The sequence below is a fragment of the Myiozetetes cayanensis genome, unplaced genomic scaffold, assembly GCF_022539395.1.
Source record: "Myiozetetes cayanensis isolate MyiCay16 unplaced genomic scaffold, myiCay2020 scf1, whole genome shotgun sequence".
NCBI classification, from domain to species: Eukaryota; Metazoa; Chordata; class Aves; order Passeriformes; family Tyrannidae; genus Myiozetetes; species Myiozetetes cayanensis.
The window spans coordinates 107,690,914-107,712,363 of NW_026086604.1; the positions used below are offsets into that span (position 1 = coordinate 107,690,914).

The following is a 21,450-nucleotide window of genomic DNA, read 5'->3' on the forward strand; positions in this document are numbered from 1 at the left end:
AAAATCAGAACTAGTAGTTCTAGTACAAGCTGAAGCTTGTACATCTAAACCATCTGATTTAGGAACAGCCTTTCATCTTTTTCACAGCTTTGTCCCAGATTGTTATACAATAAAACATGTAAGAATCAAATCCATCAGTTGATTATGATATTTCCTAAAATAAATAAAATGGAAATGTCATGGATACTACTAAAAGCTTTTTACTGAGAGGGAAATAGTGTTTCAAAAGGTGGACGCTTCAGTAGAGCTGAAGTTACCACAGGAAAATGCAGTGTTTGGGAAGTGCTATGTTCCCATAAGCCTTTGTTATTCTTTTGATTGATGCTATTTAATATCACTACATATAACTACTTCACATTTTAGACATGTCTACAGCTGTAATATTGAGGGCTGATCTCTAGATCAGTGGTAGCTGACCGAGGCTCCTGGGCTCCAAGTTGCAACCCACAGAACGTTAGGGAATGTCAGTCCAGATGCAATGTGTTCACATCGTTGTGTTGCTTTGCCTGAGCCAAGCAGCTCCATCTCTCTGCTTTCTCTAGACTTGTGCATCTCAACGGGACACATTAGCTGGAGTACATTAGCTTGAACTCATTGTGTCTGTTGGGCTGAACCTGCTGTTGGCACCTGTTTGTATAGTTGCCTTGACTTTTAAAAAGGCTTCTCCGTGGTAATGGAATTCACAGTATCCTCTTCAGGACTATAGGATGAAAAAGTCTTGATTCAGCCCTTGAAACATATGATTATAAGCAGGATTTTATACAGCAATATTAGTGCTTATTTTACTAGTTTATGATACTAGAGAGCAGTTATAGAAGCACTCCCTGCCATTAGGAGCGTATAATCTAAACAAAATGTATTGCACAGAATACAAAAAGCAGAATCATTGTTTTCTTACTTTCAGTGCATGTCTTGCTAACATACTGGATTTCAAACAGAGCAAGGAGTTAAACAATGAGTTATTGTAGATTAAAATGAAAGATAATGGAGAGTGTGACAGCTTGAGGAGCTACTGTAAGAGTGGCTCAAAAGAATAAAATTAAAGATGGTACCTGAAGCAGGACAGAGAACAGAGGCATTGTAGAATAGTTGTAGGGCAAAGGATCATTAATAACTTTGAGCTCAGAAAAATAGGAAATCAGTGCAATGGCAGAAAATAGATTTTAATTATTTACTCATCCGTATTGCCCAAGTTGTGGACATTGACTAAGATGCTGTTGCACTAAGTTTCTTACTTGATGCCTGGATGTGTGACAGAGATTATCCCAGTTTCTACTGATTTCAGTGACAGCTATAGTAGTGTAACTCCTTTAAAAAGCAGGCTGAAGACTTTTATTAGCTGAAGGCCAAGGTCAAGTCTCATTAATAGATTTGCATGAATAAATGCAGAAACAGTATGTCCATGTGCTGATATGAATCTTTTTCATACAGTGATTGCAGCTTCTGCCCACTATAAGCATTTTCCTGTACATCAACAAAATATCCATTTATAAGAAGTAAGGAAAATATTATAGACTACGATTTTGAAGAAAGACTTGTTGAGTAGCAGAGGGCTAAATGGTAATAGACAATATAAAAAAAAAGCATAGGCAATAGGATCCCTTCACCCCACCCATTGATATAAGATTGATTAACAGTAGTAGAAAACCTAAAGATATAAATTAGAGTGATTCCATCCATCCAGTAATTCTTAACAATAACGTATTACTACAGTATTTCTCACCACAGTTGTTTAGAATTTTAGGAGCTAGGCCACAGATACCTCAGCTCTTCAAATTTATTGAATATGCTTTGGAGATTAATTTGACCAGAGCAAACTGATGGATATCAGCAACTTCAAGTATTGTCTAGCTGCTCTCTCTTTTGTTTCTTTACCTCCCCTTTAAATGTCTTGGTAGTTGCTTCTGCGCCTGCAGCTTCCATAATGATAAAGGAGGTAGAGCAGTACAAGGTTAAAAGTGAACAATAAGCCAATAGCAACATCAAATCCGATAAAAATATCTGTGAAGGACAACAACAAAGGAAAAGGGAGTTAATGAAAGACATATATCTACATCATTTTAGATGCAGAGATAACAGTCTAATTACAAATATGCCCAATGTATGGTTATATTTTGTTCGTTTTTCTGGCAAGATCACATTTTCTGACACATGCAACATTAGAACATATACTTCAATCCTAGAAATGCATAGATAGCTTCCTGTGAATGGACAAATCTTACTTCTGGGTTTCCACAGGGCAAGAGGGTCTATGTGTAGTTAATGCAAAAAGCCAAATAATGAATATACACAGGAAGGAGGAAATACCAGGACTATTGAAAAGTAACATGTATAGCCTTGCTCTTCTCCTTCTTCCAGGTAATAATATTTGAATGGGAAGTGGTTATCATCTCTCAGCTGTTGATAGTCTGAGGCAAATAGCCACTATATTTGCTTGGATCAGCTGCACTCTGTACAGCTGAGGTCAAGGTATCCTCAATACCTCAATACCTTGTGTGCCAGAATACAGATACACTGCTCTTTCTGTGCATTTGCAAGTCAGTTTTGATTTGCATCTACAGAAGGTCTGATGCATCCAAGATACAGAGGGCCCTTACTTAGCACCCACACCCATACTTCTCTTGGACATTTTCAACAAGCAGAGCTCTGTTTTTGGCTGTGGCTTTTAAGCAGCTCCTTACGTGAGCATGTTCAAAATAGCACTACCTTTACACTGGTGGGCAAGTCTACTCTTCACATGTTTAGAGAAATTTAATTCCTGTTGACCTTCCTTGCCCATAGTAAATCTGGCCCTCATTTGTTAAAGGGAAATCTATCTATTGTGTGAAAGGTACAAAGTTTGAAGCCACTGATACAGTTTCTACCTCCATGTCTTATGTGAAAATACAGAACTGTTATACTACCTCTCACGTTGTCTTTCTTCCCACATTCTTTTGACCAATTTTCTGTTATCACAGGAGAAACTAGTTCAGCAAACTTCTCAAGTGGACAAGAAGAGGTGCATCCTGGCAAAGTGAGGAGGTAAGGATCCTTTGAAGTGTCATTCCGATAATGCATTTCGATGCTATATCGCCTGATTAACAACATTGAAAAAATTTTTAAAAAACGTTCTTAAACAGGAGATCTCCTATTTAGAGACAGTGTGTTGTAAATAGGCTCTAACGTCCTACTGTAGAACCTGTTCTTCAAGAATGGAGGCTTTGTGAAAGACACCTGCAAAACCCACTTTGCTGAAGCTGGTTATGTTACTGCATAGATCACCAGTCAGCTGAAAATGTCCTTCAGAAAGCTCCTTGAATGGCAACAGCACCAGGTTCTTCTAAGCCAACTGTTTTGCCTTAGGATTTATGAAAAATCTTGGAAATGTTCTTGCTATCATTTGAAGAATTGGGAAAATTTATTCTACCATTTACTTCTATCTGATAAGGCTTGTTTTTCCTCTTCTTCCTGTTTTTCAAAGCACACACATACACGCACATGTATTTTTTCTTAGTTTTAGTATAACTTTGTGCCTATGGTCTGCTCACTGAAGTATCCATTTAAATCGAAGTTGTATCTCCTCACAATATTTGAGAGGAAAATGATTTTGGGGAAGGGGGAAACAAATTCCAAACACTTCTTATTCTTGCATAGATAAGAAGATACTTGCCCACTGCTTTCTTGGTAGAGTTCAAAAATCTGGCAGGCAGCATATGGTGGCAGTTTTCCGTTGAAAATATTGAGAGCAATCTGGAGAGCCCCAACTGTGGTGTCATGCTATTGGGGGGGAAAAAAAATCCATCCTTGAAAACCAGTTAAGTCAACTAGCATTTATCCAGAGTAATTAGACAAGAGTAGAAAAGGAGTGGAAATTAAAATAAAACCTTTATAAATCTGACCATAAAAATGTATTCAGTGTATTCAACATTAGGAAAAAACATGGGTACTACAGACAGCAGGAGACATTTCCAAAGAGTTACTGCAGTATGTGTCTTACACCATCTGGCAGTATTTGGAGACAGAGATACTGAGGGAAAGCAAGATGCGGTCTCAGTAATAAATCTAGATTTTCAGTGCGTTTTGCTACTCCTTCCTCCAGTAGAGTTTTTTGCTCCAGGTCAGATTAAATAAATGTAAAGTAATACATCCTACAGCATTTCAAGTAAAGATACAAGTTCTTTTCTTTAGATAGCACACCAGACTGTTCTCCTCGCTTCCACTTCAGAATTTTTTTAGTTGTTCCTTCTGTTTGGACTCAGACAATAAAATCTCAGTTGGCTTCTATTTTTAGGAACCAATTACCCATCCACCTGTAGCCTCTTCCTCTCCCCATTATCCCTCGTCTTCCATGGTATCAGGAGCAAGGAAGGAAGCCCAAACACTTTGATGCATAAATGTTGCAGGCATCTTTATACACATATCTGCTAGGCCTATTTATATTATAGTCTAGCAGCTATGTTTTAATTATTCTTCAGGTTCTGGAACTTTTTAGAATGATCAATTTAAAAAAAAATAACAGTCTACTTGTACTCAAGATATTAATGCAGAAGAGAAAAATCTGGATGCATTTCTTTTTCCTTTTCAAAAAGAGTGTAGTATTGCTGGAAATCACATAGAAAGGACAGCAAGAAAGACTTAAGGTATCAAGTGGTTTCTATATGAGGAAAGATTAAATAGGGTAAGACTGTCTCAGAAAAGGAAAGATGGAAGAGGTGTGTCAGAAAATATTAAATTCATGAGTGACCCAGAAAAAGTGAATTAAGATTGACTATTTTCTGTTTCTCACAATATGAATGCTAGGAAGGACTTAAATCAGTACTTTTTTACTTTAACACGCAGGTCGTTGTCACAGAATGTTGCAGAGGCCAAGAGTATAAATGCATTTAAAAAGTGGTGGGAAAAAGTCTCTCAAGAGCTATTAAACACAGAGACACAGTTTCTACTTCAGGAAGTCCCTAAGCCACAGATTGTCTGGAATGTTTTATCGCTCTGTGCTGGCATTATTCTCACTCTCATCCCTGGCTTTGGCCCTTGTTAGAGACAGGATAATGAATGAGCTAAGTGGATCTTACTCTGACCCAAGTGGCCTTTTTAACCGTCTAAAATAAATAACTGAAAAAAAAAACAAAACAAACAACAAACCATCAAAAAACACAAAACCAAAACAAACAATAACAAAACCACAAACAAAACAAAAAAAACACCACACCCCAAAACCAAACAAACAAAAAAAACCAACACACAGAGGAGAGGTTTGGAGGCACAGCTGAAGTTCTGCTGTGTGCCACTACCTCTGGATCATTTAAGCAAAAATGCACCATTAAGTTGAAGGAAAACTGAGTAAAATGCATAGTTTTCTTTGCCAGGTATGACTAAAACTGAGGTGGGATCTGTGCTTACGCTGTGTTGTTGTACTGAGTGGTGTTCAGCTTGTTAGCTGAATTAAACGGTATTATATTATTCTTTCACTTAACTTACAGGGAAACTCTGATACAGGGTCTTTTACTGGTAAAATCAAAGCAAGATTTTTTAAAGATGAAAATACTCACTGCAGAGTAGACCTCCATTTTTCTTGGTTTTGAAGAATTGGTAGCTTGTTTAATACTATTTAAAATAATATTCACAAGGACACCTTAAAAAGATATGAAGAGGAAAATGAAGGTATAACATTTACATGGAAACAAAAAAGGTCAAACGTTATGAGTTTCAACGTTATAAGACATCTACTCAGGCCCCATACTTATTTTTTTAACTTGCTACAATTTCATAACCAGAGAGAAGGTGAAGTACATAATTTACAGAAGTAAAATAGGTGATTCTTCATCGAGGTCAAGGGAAGAGACAGGATTCACAGGAAATCATCTAGAACTATCCTAAGAACTGGGGTTAATGACACTTCCAGTTCTGTTATGCTGAGATCTCCTCTCCATCCTTTTTTGTCTGTTTCTGGTGTTGCAATAATGAGAACTGTGTTAGTCTCTTCCGCTCTACATTCTGAAGAAATATTTTAACTCTTTACTTCCAACAAGTTACACAGTATCGATTCTCATTTTTATCCAAAGATCTTTTTTACTCCCTCTCCAGACCAGACATTCTAAAGCCAAAGGAATAAGAGCAGCAGAAATTCCCACAAAGCACAATTTATATCATTCTAAGGAAAGTGGACATAACTGGCATGCCTGTGAACACTAGATAAATAGTCCTGACCAGATTATATGGTCATCTGCCAGCTAGTGGGCTTTAATGCTAGTCCGAGATTGTAATTACTGTATGGCTGGATCCAGTGACTTATATATGCCTGGATGATGAGTCTGCTAATAATTCTTTACCTAGAGATAGACTGCACAGTACGTGTATTAGAAAGCCTAGCCCCAAATGTTCCAGCCTGCAGATATTCAAGCTCAGTTGTTTGCATTTCCTGCTCATGGACACCTGGGGATCATGTGATAAATTCCTGGATTGTGTCCTGAAGCAGTGTCAGAATATGCATAGCTTATGTTGTCCCAGTTCTTGTAGTATAGCCATAACTGGAATCTCTCATCTTCTCTGCTAATCAGACTGTTTTGGAGCAGCTTTATGTCAGTCACTCAGAGAGCTGCCAATGTGTCACCAAGGTTTTGGCACAATATATAACCAGTACATCAAAGTTAAAAACAAAGAACTGGAAACAGTTAGAAGAAATGTTGGAGAAACAGAACTTAATCTAACCTACTATAAGACAAGTAATGGTCTTACCTATGAAGGCCTGGTTTTTTTTCCTTTATATTTCTAAAATATTTCTTAAAATCTTAATCCCTTAAAAAATCCAGAATAAAAAAAGTTTTTATGCCTTGTTGCAATATCTCATCCATGCAAGTGCCAGTATTCAGCACATATTTTAATGTTTAATATGGCATCCAGTGCCCATAGCTTCAAATCAAGATTCTGTATGAATAATTTTGCATGCGTAAAGTGACAGGATGTTGCATTTGATTATAAGAATTGTCTTCTCCTTTCTGAGAACTATGCATTTTTTTATTTACCTCCTTGTAGTCGTGATTTCTCTTCTGTTTTATAAAGCCCAAATAATGATAATAAGGACAATTCTGCCAGTTTTTCCATCTTGTCAATTACATCTTTGGTGGCCCATACAGGAAGAGTGTAATTGTGAATGCCCTAGTGATAAAGGAAAACAAAATAATATTTATAATTCACCGGTTTCCATCATCCTATTGCCTAGACTCACACAGCTAAGTTTAGACTCTCTGGGGCTGTCCTGCAATTCTTTGCCCAGTGTGGTTTTACTCCCCACCATGCCCTGAAACACACTTTGAGAGGATGGAGATCAACCTGAAATGGGTGTATAGGAAGAGCAGAAGCACCTGTGTGAAGGATATGCTTCGTAGGTATAATGTCTTCTTGCTATAGAGATATATGGTTTTGGTGGGATATATCACAGACATATATCTTTTCCTCTTCCTTTCCTCTGGCTCGTCAGGTTATATATCTCTAACTTTTTCTGCCTTTCCATACACTTGTCCAGATACCAGTTCTATCACTGACCAATTACAGACAAGTGTCATTCTCCAGTCATGGAAGAGTGACTGTGTCTTACTGTGTTTAACAGCATCAGTGTGTAGAGGATATGTTCAAAAGGCTTCATGTGCTGTTGGTAATGACTGGGGCTGAATGGAATCCATTCTTATGATCAGTCTGATTTTTTCCACTGGTAGCAATCATCATCTCAAAAATTTTCAACTGATAGATCTTGATCTTATCTCTCATGTTCAAAATCTAAGTTTTTTATGTTTACCTGTTGATAGGTTAAGGCTGATAATTTCATTTCTCTGTTAAAAATCACAAATATATCATAGGCAGCATGCTCAAATAATTCTCTTGCGTGATATTGGGAAGGAAAAAAAGGAATAATGGGAATGAATTTTGGTATCTGTTCTTCAGGATAAAACATGAAATTGAAAGAACAGTTTCCTAAACTGTAAACCATGTTTTTTGGGTTATCTGATACCAAAGTACTAAATTATAACTTAGATTCAAATATATATTAAAAAAACCCAAGCAAACAAAGAAGCAGATCCAGGAGAGAAGACAACTCATTCCTGTCAAAACAACACTTTGTCATGATGTAATTGAAACTGAACATTAAATTCTTCTCCAGCATCTACTGACTTATTATTACCTCACAATGTAGAGTATCATATGTATTCCAGAGCTGGAAATTGTCCAGTATTTTAAGATTATTTAGTTCAAGTCCTGTATTAACAGCCATTGTTTGTATAAAATCCTGGGGGGAATAGTAAAAAGTATACAACAAATAATCAATACAAATGGAAGATAAATGCATATAGATTCATTAACACCTGGCATCACAGTAATGTTTAATTTTTCACAAATGAAACCCCTGTAGCAGAAGATTCTGGTTGCAGTTTTCATTTTGTAATTTCTCAAGGTACTAGTCTCTGTTTCAGACACTGTTTTTCTTGTCCCTGCTATGGATAGGTTTGGTGTGCTCTCTGTCACACTCTTTTCTTCCTCTTCTGACTGCTCCAGGAGGCTGCCTCAGTCACCTCAAGCCTTCAGATATAAGGAAGAGGAAGGAATTAAGGAAAAGAAACTTGAGAAAAAAAGATGAGGGGAAAACAGCAAACTAAGGAGAGGTGAGGCAAAAAGAATCTGGAAAGGAAAGGAGGTTTTGCTTCTGCTATTGAAGGGGAGTGGAATATCTAATAGTCCTGAATATCTAATAGTTCCACAACAATTCCCATAGGGATTCTTATGTGCTACCACAGAAGAATAAAAGAATACCTTAATGTCCCTTATTCCCATGTTACCTGGTTCATACTATTAGCTGAGATAGAGGATGCCTATAAAGTCAGAGTTCACCACCCATTGCAGGTGAGTGAGGCTGACCAGAGTAGCTGAGCTAGTGGGAAGTTAGAAATAAACCAAAAAAAGAAAAATATTTGGTTTAGCCCAAGCAGTAAGCCTGAAGTGACTTTGAGTGCAGTCAGGGTACAAGGACCTGAAGCCCCTGTTTTATTTGTGCAGTCATCACATTACAAAGTGCAATGGTAGGCAAACTAGAGCAGCAGTAACCACTATCTAGAGCAATTATTATCCACATGAACATGGTTGCTTGAGGCAAGTATACCATCCATCTACCTATATTCTGCTGTAGCACTGGAATGGGAAACTGAACCTCTGACTGTGAAGATTTGTGTCAGAGCCAAAACAGAAGCGTGTTTTGTGATGGATCCAAAATGCATTCAGAGAAATTTACATGAATCAGAGTGTTCTCCTGGTTAAGCTTGCTTTAGTTGCCAGCTTCAGAAAGTTAGAGCAGGAAAGCACAAACCTTTCCAAGTTTCAGATTTCTCAGATGTTTTAGAATCAGTTTTGTGCTACCCTGTAAAACTAGAAATTGCTGCATCCAGAAATATCTCTTCCCTGCAGACCATTGAACTCTAAATAGTCTCAGAAAATTAATATTAAATTCACTTTTTAAAAGATTAATGTAGAAAAGTGTGAGTAATGTATAGCATATCAAATATACTTTTTGATCATATTGGCCTAAATTTCTGATTTTAAGAGTTCTTGGGATTTTAATTTTTTTTTAATATATTTTTGCATTTTAGCAAAAGGAAACAATGCAATTCCATAATTTCTACATCTTTGTTACTTTCCTTCTTCTCATTTTCTTTTTATTTCCTTCTTATTTTCTTTTTATTTTGTCTTACCATATATGGTTGTATTCTATTTTGAAATTCAGTGGATGTTTGTGTTTCATTCTGAAGTTCATCAAAACGTGGACAGTCGGGCAGAGGAAAGTTCAGCCTCTGCAACCAGAAAAGTATAAGTTAGAATAGTTCTAAAATTATCAATACCCCTCTGTTTTTTTCTGTTGCTGAGATTGATGATGTAATATTTGTTGGACAGATCCATGGCTGTGCAACAGTTACTCCATAATTGTTTGCTTGGCTACCTTGTTCGTGAATTCGGTTAACACAGGCAATGGACTGTGGTAGCTTGACTTTTCAGTGGCTACTTCTATGGATAGCTTGATTTCCCTCAGTTGAACTGATTTTGGCAAAAAGCAATTATGTGTGTCTGGCAAAGGATTCCTTTGGGAAATTGATCAATGTGCATGATCAGAAATTTTGAAAGGCTACTTTTTCCTCCCTAATTTCTGAATCTCCCCAGATGCAACTTGACTCCACCTGGTACTGGACCCTGAACTGCTTCTGAATCTACACATCCTACTCTCATCCCTGGAGATAAGTGGTGGATTATGGTAAGCATTTTAAGTACCGCTTAATGGACAGAACTCCAAGCAGGGGTGACAAATAAATTGTACTCTTAAAATCTCAAAAAGCTATGAGCCTAATGGCTCTGTTGTTATTTAGGGATATGGTTCCCTTTTAATAACTCCAGTGTATGCATTACAGGGTCACCTCATAGTACATATTTGATTTGAACCACATGTAAATACATGCATTTATCAAACACTGTGCTCTGGCAAATAGGGTTTATACCAATTGCAGAAAGACAAATGATACCTGATCCAGCATAAAGTGTCAGTAAAAAGTCATGATGAGCAAAACAAGCTTGTGCTGGTTCAGTACTTTATGTCACATCATTAGAGCATTTTTGACCCAGCACTAATGGTAGCCTATAACCATACAAATCATGTCAAGGAACTGACTTCATACACAGTGGAGAAAATAACTTCAATATCTATGGCTTATGTATGTGCAAGAGTGGTTACTCTGTCTTGGGGTGAACATTAACAGACTGCACGTCTCTTTTCTTTTTTATTAATCAATGTGAAGTTTGCAGTAGCCGCCAACTGACTCCAGCCCGCTTTCACGTGGGCAGATTTCCAAAAGTACAATTTTTCTGTAACAGGAGGACACTAGAGGATGAAGGCTCAAAGTTGTAATATGAACCTGGGGAATGTTGTTTAATTACACAATAACAAATGTTTCTCTTGCTGCATGGCTTAATTATCCCTCTCTAGGTGTTATTAATTGAGCCACTCCCTTTGGCTTCATTAAGCATTACTCAGTACTGTTGCCTGTCAAGTCTTGATAGATCTCAGTGGCTTAAAAATAAACTGTGATTACGTTTTTTTACAGGACTCGGTTTCCCATTTCGTGTTGCTTAGGGCTTGAAAATGCCTTCAAACATCTGATTGGTTAACAAGGGAACAATGTTTTTTCCAGGTAATTTGCATATATAACAGGAATTTTGAGTTGCTGAGAGGTGTGATTCAATGAAACATCAATACCCACTTGGAGCAGCCACACAAACAATGAGGTACTAGAGACTCCTACAAATGAGCTTGCCTTCTCCAAACAGGTCATTACATTGCATTGTGGTTCCCCTAAGGGCTTTAAGGTATTATTTGGGCAAAGCTCTGACCACTTTGATGCTTTTTTGGTCTTCTGGTGAAAGAACTTCCCCTGGTGTCCCACAGTTAAATGGCAGTGACAGCATTGTTTTCTGTTGAGGAACAGGGTTAAATTTCTAGTTGAATCACATTTTGCCTAATCCAGTTTGTGGAAACCCTTTCACTCTGTACCTGCTTTCAAGCATGGCTCAAAGAATGGAGGAATGCCAAAGAGAGTCAGGTGTGGCCACCTCCTGACGACAGAGTCTATTCTCTAATGTTGGTGACAGGCATTTATTTAATAGGAGATTTGAATAAATTTTCTTAAAGTCAAATTCTGTCCTCAAAGGCAGAAGAAAATTAGGCTTTCTGTCATTACCTTCAGTAGCTTTTCATCCTCGTTGGAACACACTGTTCCTTACACAGTCCTTGTCACAAGAGCAAGTGAAATTTAAACGTAAACCTGAGTCAGCCAGGGAGAGCTATGTAAACTAAAACTTCTACAGGACCTGTTATTCAGGTGGGTCTGCTCTTATGATATTCAAGAGAAGTGCTAGGATTTCATTAAATGTTTCTATAGTACTGAGCATAAAAGGACCCTTCTCTGTAATTAGAGTGCCTAAGTGCTACCAGAATAGCAAGGTAATAATTGTGAGGTCATTACAGTGGCTGGTGAAAATTCAATTCCTTGAATAAACTATAGAACAAACTTGCCAGAGAGAGGAGGTCTGTCTAGCTGATTGGTGCTTAGAAAAACATTTGTTTCCTGGAAAGGATTAGGGCATCTTCCCTAGCATACTGCCTAAAAGTGTTCTGGTCAAGAGAAATGTGCTTTGAAGAAAATGGTAGTGTGTATGACAATTCAGGTATTCTGCAACTACAGAAGGAGAGTTTTCATGTAGCAGTTACAATTGACCTATGATATACTTGTCAACCAGTAGCTGCATTTGATATTTTCTACTAGATTGAACTCAAAAAGCATAGAAGATATTTTTCAGCTCTTTCCATTTTTTTCTCTTTTTTGCTTCTGTGAAAGTTTAAGACATTATACGAAACATCTAGGCAGTACTCACCCGCTCTGTTGATTTTTGAAAAATATGAACTGGAATGGGTTGCCAGAGAAGCTCAGGGTTCCAAATTTGGCTGCTAGTTGGTGGAAAGAGGCCAGAAAGGTATGACTGGGCACTCATAATGGTGCGATCATAATCTGTACTTTGGATGTAAAACTGAAGATAGAATGGCAAAGAATTAAAGATAAAATAGAAGCTATAAAAATAATAGGGAAATTTTACCCAGCTCATGAATCCTGGCTTTTTGTTTTCTGATTTATGTTTTTTGCATAAAGTCAAAACAGTGAAACCATAACTCAACTTTCTAGGACCCTACTTCAATTTCATAAATGAAATTGCCAAGGCATCTTTTAATTTGGAATCTAACCCTCAGACTGAACTGAGAGAATAAGAAAGCATGATTTAAAAGAAGGAAGCTCTCCATCTTTTGATATTCAGAAAAACTCTGATACGTATCGACATGGTGCTCAGGGATGTAGCTTAGTGGTGAACTTGGCAGCATTAGGTTAACAGTTGGACTTGATAATTATAAAGGTCTTTTCCCACCTAAATGATTCTACGATCTTTCATCTATAGCTCAGGAATGTCAAGGCACTTAAAATCATAAACTTCTCTTGGAAGCTTGGCAAAGTTATAGTCTTTCATACCTTCCCATCAATGAATCCCCGATATATAGACCAAAATGGTAGTGGTATCTTCCCCACAAGGGATCTGTACTGTATGATAAGCACATCCAAAAAACTGTTAGACCTCTGTTTTACGGGATGAAGTAAGTGAGCATGGCCCATTGCATGACTGGATAGGCATTCATTTATACAGTGGAGTCACTGTATAAATTCCCAATTCGCTTGGTGGTGTGGAGCTGGTTGGTTCAGGAAAATTAGGCTGTGAGAGACCCAAACTGAATGTAGGAGCTGAAAGTTAGACTTTAGTCTGTGTTTTAACCTTGACATAAAAGTCCGACTTTCAAAAATGTTTTTCTATTACCTTAATTTTTCCATGAATAAAACGAGTATGATGATGTGCTTTTATAAATCCATAGTTCTGCTCTGCCAGAGAAATGTGCTCCAGACAGTTCTGCTATATATACCTCTTGCCGGTTGTATGTGCTGTTCAAGAAGGTGGAATATCGTTTCCGCATGTACTGTCCGAGTTCAAATAGCTGCTGCATTCCAGTCTGTGAGGCAAGTAGAGAGGTGACCATTAGATTAAGGTGACTGGAGAATCTTAATGTATAAGTTTCTTTTCTATTTACTCTTGTGTCTGTGTGTATGTCTTCAGTAATCAATCTTTAAGTAATCATCAACTCTGTAATGTACAGTTGCTGTGGTTTAACCCCAGCTGGCAACTAAGCACCACTCAGCTGCTTATTCACTCCCCCCTGGTGAAATATCAGAGGGAATCAGGAGAGTAAAAGTGACAAAGCTCAAGGGTTGGAGTAAAGAGTGTTTTACATGCAAAGCAAAAGCCACATGCAAAAGCAAAGCAGAACAAGTTGTTTGTTGACCACTTCCCGTGGACAGACAGCTGTTCAGCCTCCAGGAAAGTGGGGCTCCATCACAGTGACTTGGGAAGACAAACACCATAAGACTGAATGTTTCCTCCCATTCCTTCTTCTTCCCCCAGCTTTATATGCTGAGCATGGCACCTTATGGTTTGGAACATCCCTTTGGTCAGTGGGGAGCAGCTGTCCTGTCTGTGTACCCTCCTGACTTCTGGTGCACCCCCAGCCAAACTCACTGTCAGGGTGGTACAAACAGGAAAGACTTTGACTCTGTGTAAGCCCTGCTCAGCAGTAACAAAAACATCGCTGTGTTATCAGCACTGTTTTCAGCACAAATCCAAAACAGAGCCCCATAGTAACTACTGTGAAGAAAACTAACTCTCCTCAGGCAAAACCAGCACAACTGTGTATGTTGTAGATGATCTAGAATTTTTAACAGAAATACCCATTTATGTCTATGAAAAATGTATGTGTTCTGAACTGCTAAGACTGGAGGATCTGCTACAGAAAGGTGCTGCATCTTTTCTATACAAATTCTATACAAATATTCTATACAAATACAAATTCCCACAGTGCTGTAACTCTGTAGATGCTCAGTGACAATGTGTGTCACTTAGTGACAGCTGAGAGAGGATGACTGACAGCCTGGTATTTATCATTGTCATTGCTATGCTATTTGATAAATCTGTGGCTTACACTTCATGCTTGAAATAACGTTCTTCTTTCTTTGTCTTGGTGTACCCACAGTTGTCTTAGATTGCACACTGTCTTTTCCGTTATTCATTTTTAAAACCTGAGATGAACTTTTTTATTTGTAGCTGTCAGAGAAGTACATTCTTACTACTGTTACTAAAAAGAAAATAAAATACCAAAAATCTCTCAAAAAAGTCTATGCCAAGCAGAAATTTATTTCTTCTTACTACATAAGCTACGTACCTGAGGATAGTAATGTGTTGAGTGTCTTAATTTTACAGATCTTTCAAGTCTCCCTTCAAACATTGAATGCTGACCTCTCTCTATTTCATGCTTCTGCATCATGACAAAGTGTTATTGGAAATGCACTGGCCTCTCTTTGTTCCAGAACTTCATATGTCAAATACAGTTAAAGAGCTAAGGCTTGATGTTAAAATGCCAGAGCAAGAAGTAGGTTCAGTGCATCCTAGTGAAACTCTGGGCTACAAGAAACCTTGTTAGAAGACACATTGTCCCCAGAAGCACCCTTAGGTCCTGCAAGTCTTCCCTTGTTTTGTGAGATGGTGGTTGTCAGACCAATGTTGAGATGTGGACTCATCACTTGACCTGGTGGGCTGGTGTCATTCCCTTGCCCTGTCATAGGACCCAGTGCTTAATGGTCATTAGAACTTCATCAGTGATAATAGTACGATGTTAAATGGCAGTTAAATTTGCCATTTGCTTGAATACAGACACACTATCAAAAAAGTTCATGCTTTTAGGAAGGTGGTTGTAAAGCTATGATGAACAATATTTCAGTTTAACAGTAGCTGTATGAATAACATTGCAAAAATGTTTACAGATTATGGGGTATCGCTAATACCAGCTATCAGGACTTGGGATTTGCTAATGACTTTGAGACACACATTAAAAAAAAAAATCTTCCCACTTCCTATTTTATTAGCATATATAAATTCTTCTAGGAAAGTCAACATACCTTGGTGAGTTGTCCAAATCCCTGGGGCCATTCACTTTCTTTGTGTAGATCAGTTGGAAAGTTTACAATTGGTGTTCGATCACCGTGTCGGAAAACCTAAGAGTATTACCAATAAAAACCTCCTTAGTTAATGCTATTAACATTCCTTTCTTATCTAACTAGAAGTCAAGCATATATTATCATTCCAGTGCCGTTTTTCAAATGAAAATATTGGAGAGTCTGCAGAAACCTAGTCAAATAGGATTGAAGTACATTCTTTACCTTCAAGAATATGTATAATTATATAGGAATTAAATGGGCATAAGCCCGATGATTCTTCCTCCTAGAACATAAAATTAATAACCAAAGATGTTAATGCTGGGATTACATTTATAGCTAGGCATTCAGACAGGAAATCTGAAAGGAAATGCTGGAATACAAATTCATAGGGCTCCAGACAACCTTCCAGAATGCTGACACAAACTATTGCAAAAGTTACCTCTGCTTGTCAGTGGTCCCTTAACCAACCTCTTTCCTGACTTAGCAGAATAAAATGACAATGTAGAATCATGGTATATTTGTTCATAAAAGGACACTTGTTCCCTAGTACCTCAGTGGTACAGAACCTTTTTATAATTATTACTCTCCACTGCCTCATTAAGCCACATCATTCTTGCCCAAACATCAGAGACAGTTGTACAGGCTAGTTAGTTTGCCACTCCCACAGGGAGGTGTTTCATGTTTATATTTTTCAAAGTAAACACCATCTGTGTGGCTTAATGTTTTAATTACAGCGTACCCCCTTTCCATCAGCCTTCTATACTGAAGTGCACAAACCTGTGCTAGAGCAGGTACTTCAGGGACGGAAAATACTGTCCATTAAAGGTAAATATAATTGGATTTCTCCTCTGTTCATTTTCTACAGTTAGACAACAAAGTTTGCTAGAGTATATGTTACCATCAGAACTGTTTAGAATACTGCTTATTATTTTTTTGTTTTGCTAATTGAATTTCACTGAAGATGTGACCAACCTGAAATGAATATTTTGCAGCAAATCAAGCCATATTTTTCACTATCATCAACAACATGTTGGTCAACATAAAATGACGTAGTTTCAGGAAAAAAGCCCCACACCTTTTTTTTCCGAGTTAAGAACAGAAAAATAGTCCATAAAATCTTTTTTTTTTTTCTTCTCTAAGCAATTTTAAACTCTGTTTATATCTCTCTTCTTACTAATTTGGAATTTCAGTTGTTTATTTATAACCATTTCTCAGTGCCCCTCTGTTGAAGAGGAGAATAAGTGAAGAGCTACAGTTGCATGCAAGAAAAACAAGTGAGAAGGACTTTTGTGCCCCTGCTTATTTCCCTGGTGTTTTGATATGCTGACGTACATCGTTGTCAGGTAGGGTTCATTAGTTTCTCTGGACAAGCTGGTGCCTCTGTAAAGAATGAAGGTTAAATTCCCAACTTCAGTGTAGCTGCATCCTCTCTTGTTAGATTATCTGGCTTCTCAGTAAAGCATTTTTAGGGTTAACTGACAGTTGCTCAAACTGACTGACATGTTTAAATGACTATTGTTTTAGGCAATTTTTAAAAATGGATCAACACTTGTCCAGTAAATGTGCCCTTTTTACTAGTGAAAAATTACTGAAAATGTGTTAGATTTTATATACTGCTTTGTGATTTCTATATTTCATGTACGACATAACCCTCAACGTGTTACTGTCACAGTACTCAACCCCTAAAAGCTTTCAATAAGCCAGAACAGAGCAGTATTTTACCTGGACAGAGATTAGAATGCAAAAGAGATCGAGATCAAAAGATATTAAAATATATTTGGGAGCAGGAGATGTAACGAAAACTAATTTTTTATTTGCTTGCTACTTCTGAAAATGACCTTACTTCAGCTGCAATTGGAAATGAAACAATGACCTTATGAACAATCACTTAACCTAAAAGACTAACTTGTTCACTCATTGCTACCTTTTAGGAGACTTCTTAAAAAAATTTAAAACTCTAGTAAGAGGTTGTATATTGGAAGTTTATGTTTTTCGTTAGAAGACCTGATAATGTTAGGTAAAGAAAGCGTATTCCCTACAAATCGTGCCTTGCTCATCAATATGTACTTCTCAACACTCATAATTTCAACTTTGTTAGAAAGGAGTTGATCCTTTAAATTAATCTAAAAATATGTGTGCTGCAGCATTTATTACTCCCAGCCTCCAGATTGCCTTCCTGACCTTTCTGAAAACACAGAACATGACAGGATGAGGGAAAAGGAGCAAGGAGCATCACAGAAACTGAAAAGACATTAGAAATCATGAAGGAAGGGAGGGCAAGGAGAATATATGCAAGAAGAGCAAAGCAGACCTGTTTGGGATATTAGTTTCAGCACTCGTTTCTGAAGCACTTTAGCTCGGTTCTCAAAAGCAATAGGTGCACAATTACTCAATACCTCTATTTCAACTCTGATACTGCTTTACGAGGGTGATCACCTCAGATCAAAATGGTCACATGACTGAGACTTTGGCCAGCATTTGCTTCCATTGTTGTCAGGTGAAAAATCTTGTTGGAGAAAAACTCTTGCAGAGGAGAGGGTGAGCTGAGAATAAGACATGTGTAGTGTACATAACATATTCATTCAGAAATGCCATGAATTACAATGAATTATCTGTCTCTGAGTAATAGTGAGCCTCTTACAGACAATTTTATTGACAGACTCAGCTTCAAACAGAAACATTTCTTACTTTGAAGCCAGCAGTAGGAATGAAGAAACAACAGTGAAGTGGAAATATCATGCTGTCAGTTCAGGGAAACTGTAGATGCAGAAATAGTAAGCATGTTTAGTCAAGGTTTCAGATGGCTTGGCTTGATTAGACAAATCATTCTCAGAGATAAGATGCTTAGTAAACACTTTCTATCCTGAGTTACAAGAAGAAAGACATGATGAAATCACATTAGCTCAGAAGACACACCTCTTTGTATGCATGACAGGTGAAATGAGGGCATGTGTGGAGAAAGAAATTACAAGTCAGAACTTCTTTATACAGAGGCAATGAAACAGTATTTCATTTTTACTTACGTACCTAATTGTCCTACATATTTTATATTTTCTTCTGCCTGGTTTAAATTTAGTTCACAAGAATTATGGTGAAGGCTAATGATTACATGTGAGAAAGAAAATTTAAAAAGTATTTTGATAAATTGGCTTGAATTAGATCTTTTCACATTCAGACAAAAGGACTTGTGGCCAACAAGAAAAATGCATGGAATCAGCACAAAGTTGGAAATTGTGAGGAGAGAGTGAGACATCCTCCCAGGCACAGCACAATTCTAAAAGTGAGCAAAAGGGCACATTTATCTGTTTTTTCTCCCATGCAGATGTATTTTATATTGTGCAGCTCTGCTAAAAAAGTTTTAAAAAGTCATTATGACAATTTTTACAGTGCAGTAATACTGTCAGGTGAAAACATAGTCACTCACAGAGTACAGCTGGAGAATGGCTATGGAATTATCTCAGAAAGATGCCTTCCAGACTTACCTTGACTAAAACCATACCCTCATTATATCCCATTATACAAGTGATAGTTTCTGGACCAATTGCTATCCTATTTATTTATGCTAGCAATTCTGCTCCCATGAAAATTCAATCAGTGAGTTCAGAAGGCAAAATTCAATTGAGCACACATAAGCCATGCATCTTGGGGAAAAAAGATGCATATTGTAATAAGATTCAACCTACTGTACTTTTTAGGTGATTGGTCAGCCTAAGCAAATGTATCAGGGTTAAAAGGAAGACAGTTTAAATGAAATTCAAGTACTATTTTATTAATAATTGTGATAAGCAACCCTAGAAATAAATAGGTATTTTGGTAGGTGGCTTCGTAGTTATGGTAAGTGGATGATTTTAAAAAGGAAGCCTCTATCTCCGTAATGGTGAACATTTGCTATAAGTCTTTCTGCAAAACCGTTGCTGGTTAGAACACAATAACAGCTGCAACTCAATAAAAGTCTCTTTCCCTTCAAGGAGTTAATTCTCCAGTGCTTGCTCTCTGCCTGTTTTCATCTGTATGTCCAGTTCTCCTTGTTATCATTGAAACAACATTGAAATATATTGCTATATACAAAACGTTACTGGAGTTACTGTTGAGTCCCTGCTGTGTCAGCAGGAGTAGGACTGGTTTTTCCTGTACTCTCTGGCCTCCCTCCAAGTTGCGCGTCTACAATGCAGCCAATAGACAACTAGACATGAAATACTTTATCTAGAGCCAGATGATATGTTTTGGACACAGCACTTCTACCTGTTACCTGTACTTGCACATGTCTCAAATAGAGAAAGATGGAAGGAGAAGATCTTCAGTTCCTCCTGAGGTATTGGGGAAAGGGACATTGAAGTATTGTCTGGTTACTTTAAAATAAGAAATGGCCCAGCAAAAAAAAACACATGACAGTCAATTTTCAGCCGAACTGCAGTTGATGCAACATGTGTCTCAAATCTCTACAGAAAAATGCCTGCTTCTGTCTCTCAGTATACTGCTGTGACAGTTCAGTTGTTGTGAAATGGAAAATACTTTTTTTTATGGTAACTTCTGTAACATCATAAGGTTCAGCTTCCAAGCACAGAATAGGTAGGCCATAATGACCAGCTCTTGGATTATGAATTGGAGTGTTAGCTAAATTAAGGAAGAATAGGCAAACATAGACTTTGCATCTCTTAACTCCTGTTCACTAGGCATCTACCACAAAGCTAACTTGTTCAGATATCTTGAAATAATAACTAGATGTTAGGAGATGAAAATTCTTATAACTAGAGGTGTTTTTATCCTTCTTTAGTAAAGTCTTTAAACTCAGTAAACAAAAGGGCAGTAGTAGTTATTTCTAAGTTAGAAGATAGGCATAGTAGCTGCACACCTTGTCTGATTTGACAGACATGTAAAATTCCCTGTATTCCCCACAACAAAATAGAGAACAAAACTACTTACTACAAGCACAAACTTCAGTTCTCGTTCTGCAGTAGTCTGTTGAAGCAGAATGAGGATAAGATGAAAAGAAAAACACAGGACTCTAGACAGGTTGGGAACCTGTAACATCACACCCATCCTGGCAGAGGAGGGAAAAAGGCTTTGTAGCTCCAGCAGCTGCTCAGGCTGAACAACCGAGATGTCAGGCTGTACTTTCAAAAGGGGTGGAACTGCCGCTGGTGCATTTCAAATGCAAGAGGAATGTTGTGTGACTACACAACAAATTGCATTGCCCTTTGTTTTCAAATTACTGTTTACATTCTTCTTAAATCATAATTCACTTCCTTTTTTTCTCTGATATTTTTCTCTTTTGGAGTGTAAGGATGAGTTAAAACACAAAGGAGTTGCTAAGCATTCCTAATGTTTCAACCTACCTGTTCTGATTCCACTTCTCAGTGCTTGGAATTTTTCCAAACTACAGCGTGGCCACAAGGATGAACTGCCATACTCTTTCTCTTTTCTCTTTGCTGCTCAGCTAGTTCACTTTTCAGCTTCCCTCCCCTTCTTTTTTCTTCCCTCTTCCTTATTATTACTGTGAAAGCAGAATAATTATTTCAAACAACATTTCATGTAGGTTAAAATTGCCAGTCCCATAGATAAAATAGTTGAAATCTTGCAACAAATGTGCTCTTTAAGCTCCTTGCTGGGCAGTTATTTGCTCTTCAATTTGCATGTGTTGCTTTTCTTTTCCCTTGAGCTATTTCTGTACTTCCCCTTTTGTGACTGCTTATATCAAGATTTTTTCAGCCTCAGATCTCTAAGAAATTTCTTGTGAACAAGGCCTGGAGTTCACATTTTTATTGTTACTGATTAAGAACACTCTTTGTGACAGTAGCTCACT

At 37.5% G+C, this 21,450-nt stretch overlaps 1 protein-coding gene across 2 annotated transcripts; it reads right to left on the reverse strand.

Annotated features, from left to right (window-relative positions):
* Positions 1–269: 269 nt before the first annotated feature.
* Positions 270–21,057, reverse strand: LOC126637140 (prostatic acid phosphatase-like). 2 transcript variants are annotated; one of them, XM_050310086.1, is made up of 11 exons: positions 20,984–21,057; positions 15,609–15,704; positions 13,526–13,612; positions 12,439–12,591; positions 9,714–9,812; positions 8,156–8,260; positions 7,002–7,134; positions 5,529–5,611; positions 3,650–3,756; positions 2,904–3,073; positions 270–2,001 (listed from the first exon to the last, which is right to left on the reverse strand). In XM_050310086.1, exons 3-11 carry the CDS (start codon positions 13,604–13,606, stop codon positions 1,883–1,885), a joined length of 1,050 nt encoding a protein of 349 aa, XP_050166043.1. In that variant the 5' UTR covers positions 13,607–13,612; positions 15,609–15,704; positions 20,984–21,057; the 3' UTR covers positions 270–1,882. The 2 variants fall into 2 exon arrangements, with proteins under 2 accessions (XP_050166043.1, XP_050166036.1); XM_050310079.1 differs by lacking the exon at positions 20,984–21,057 and adding an exon at positions 20,571–20,687.
* Positions 21,058–21,450: the final 393 nt, after the last annotated feature.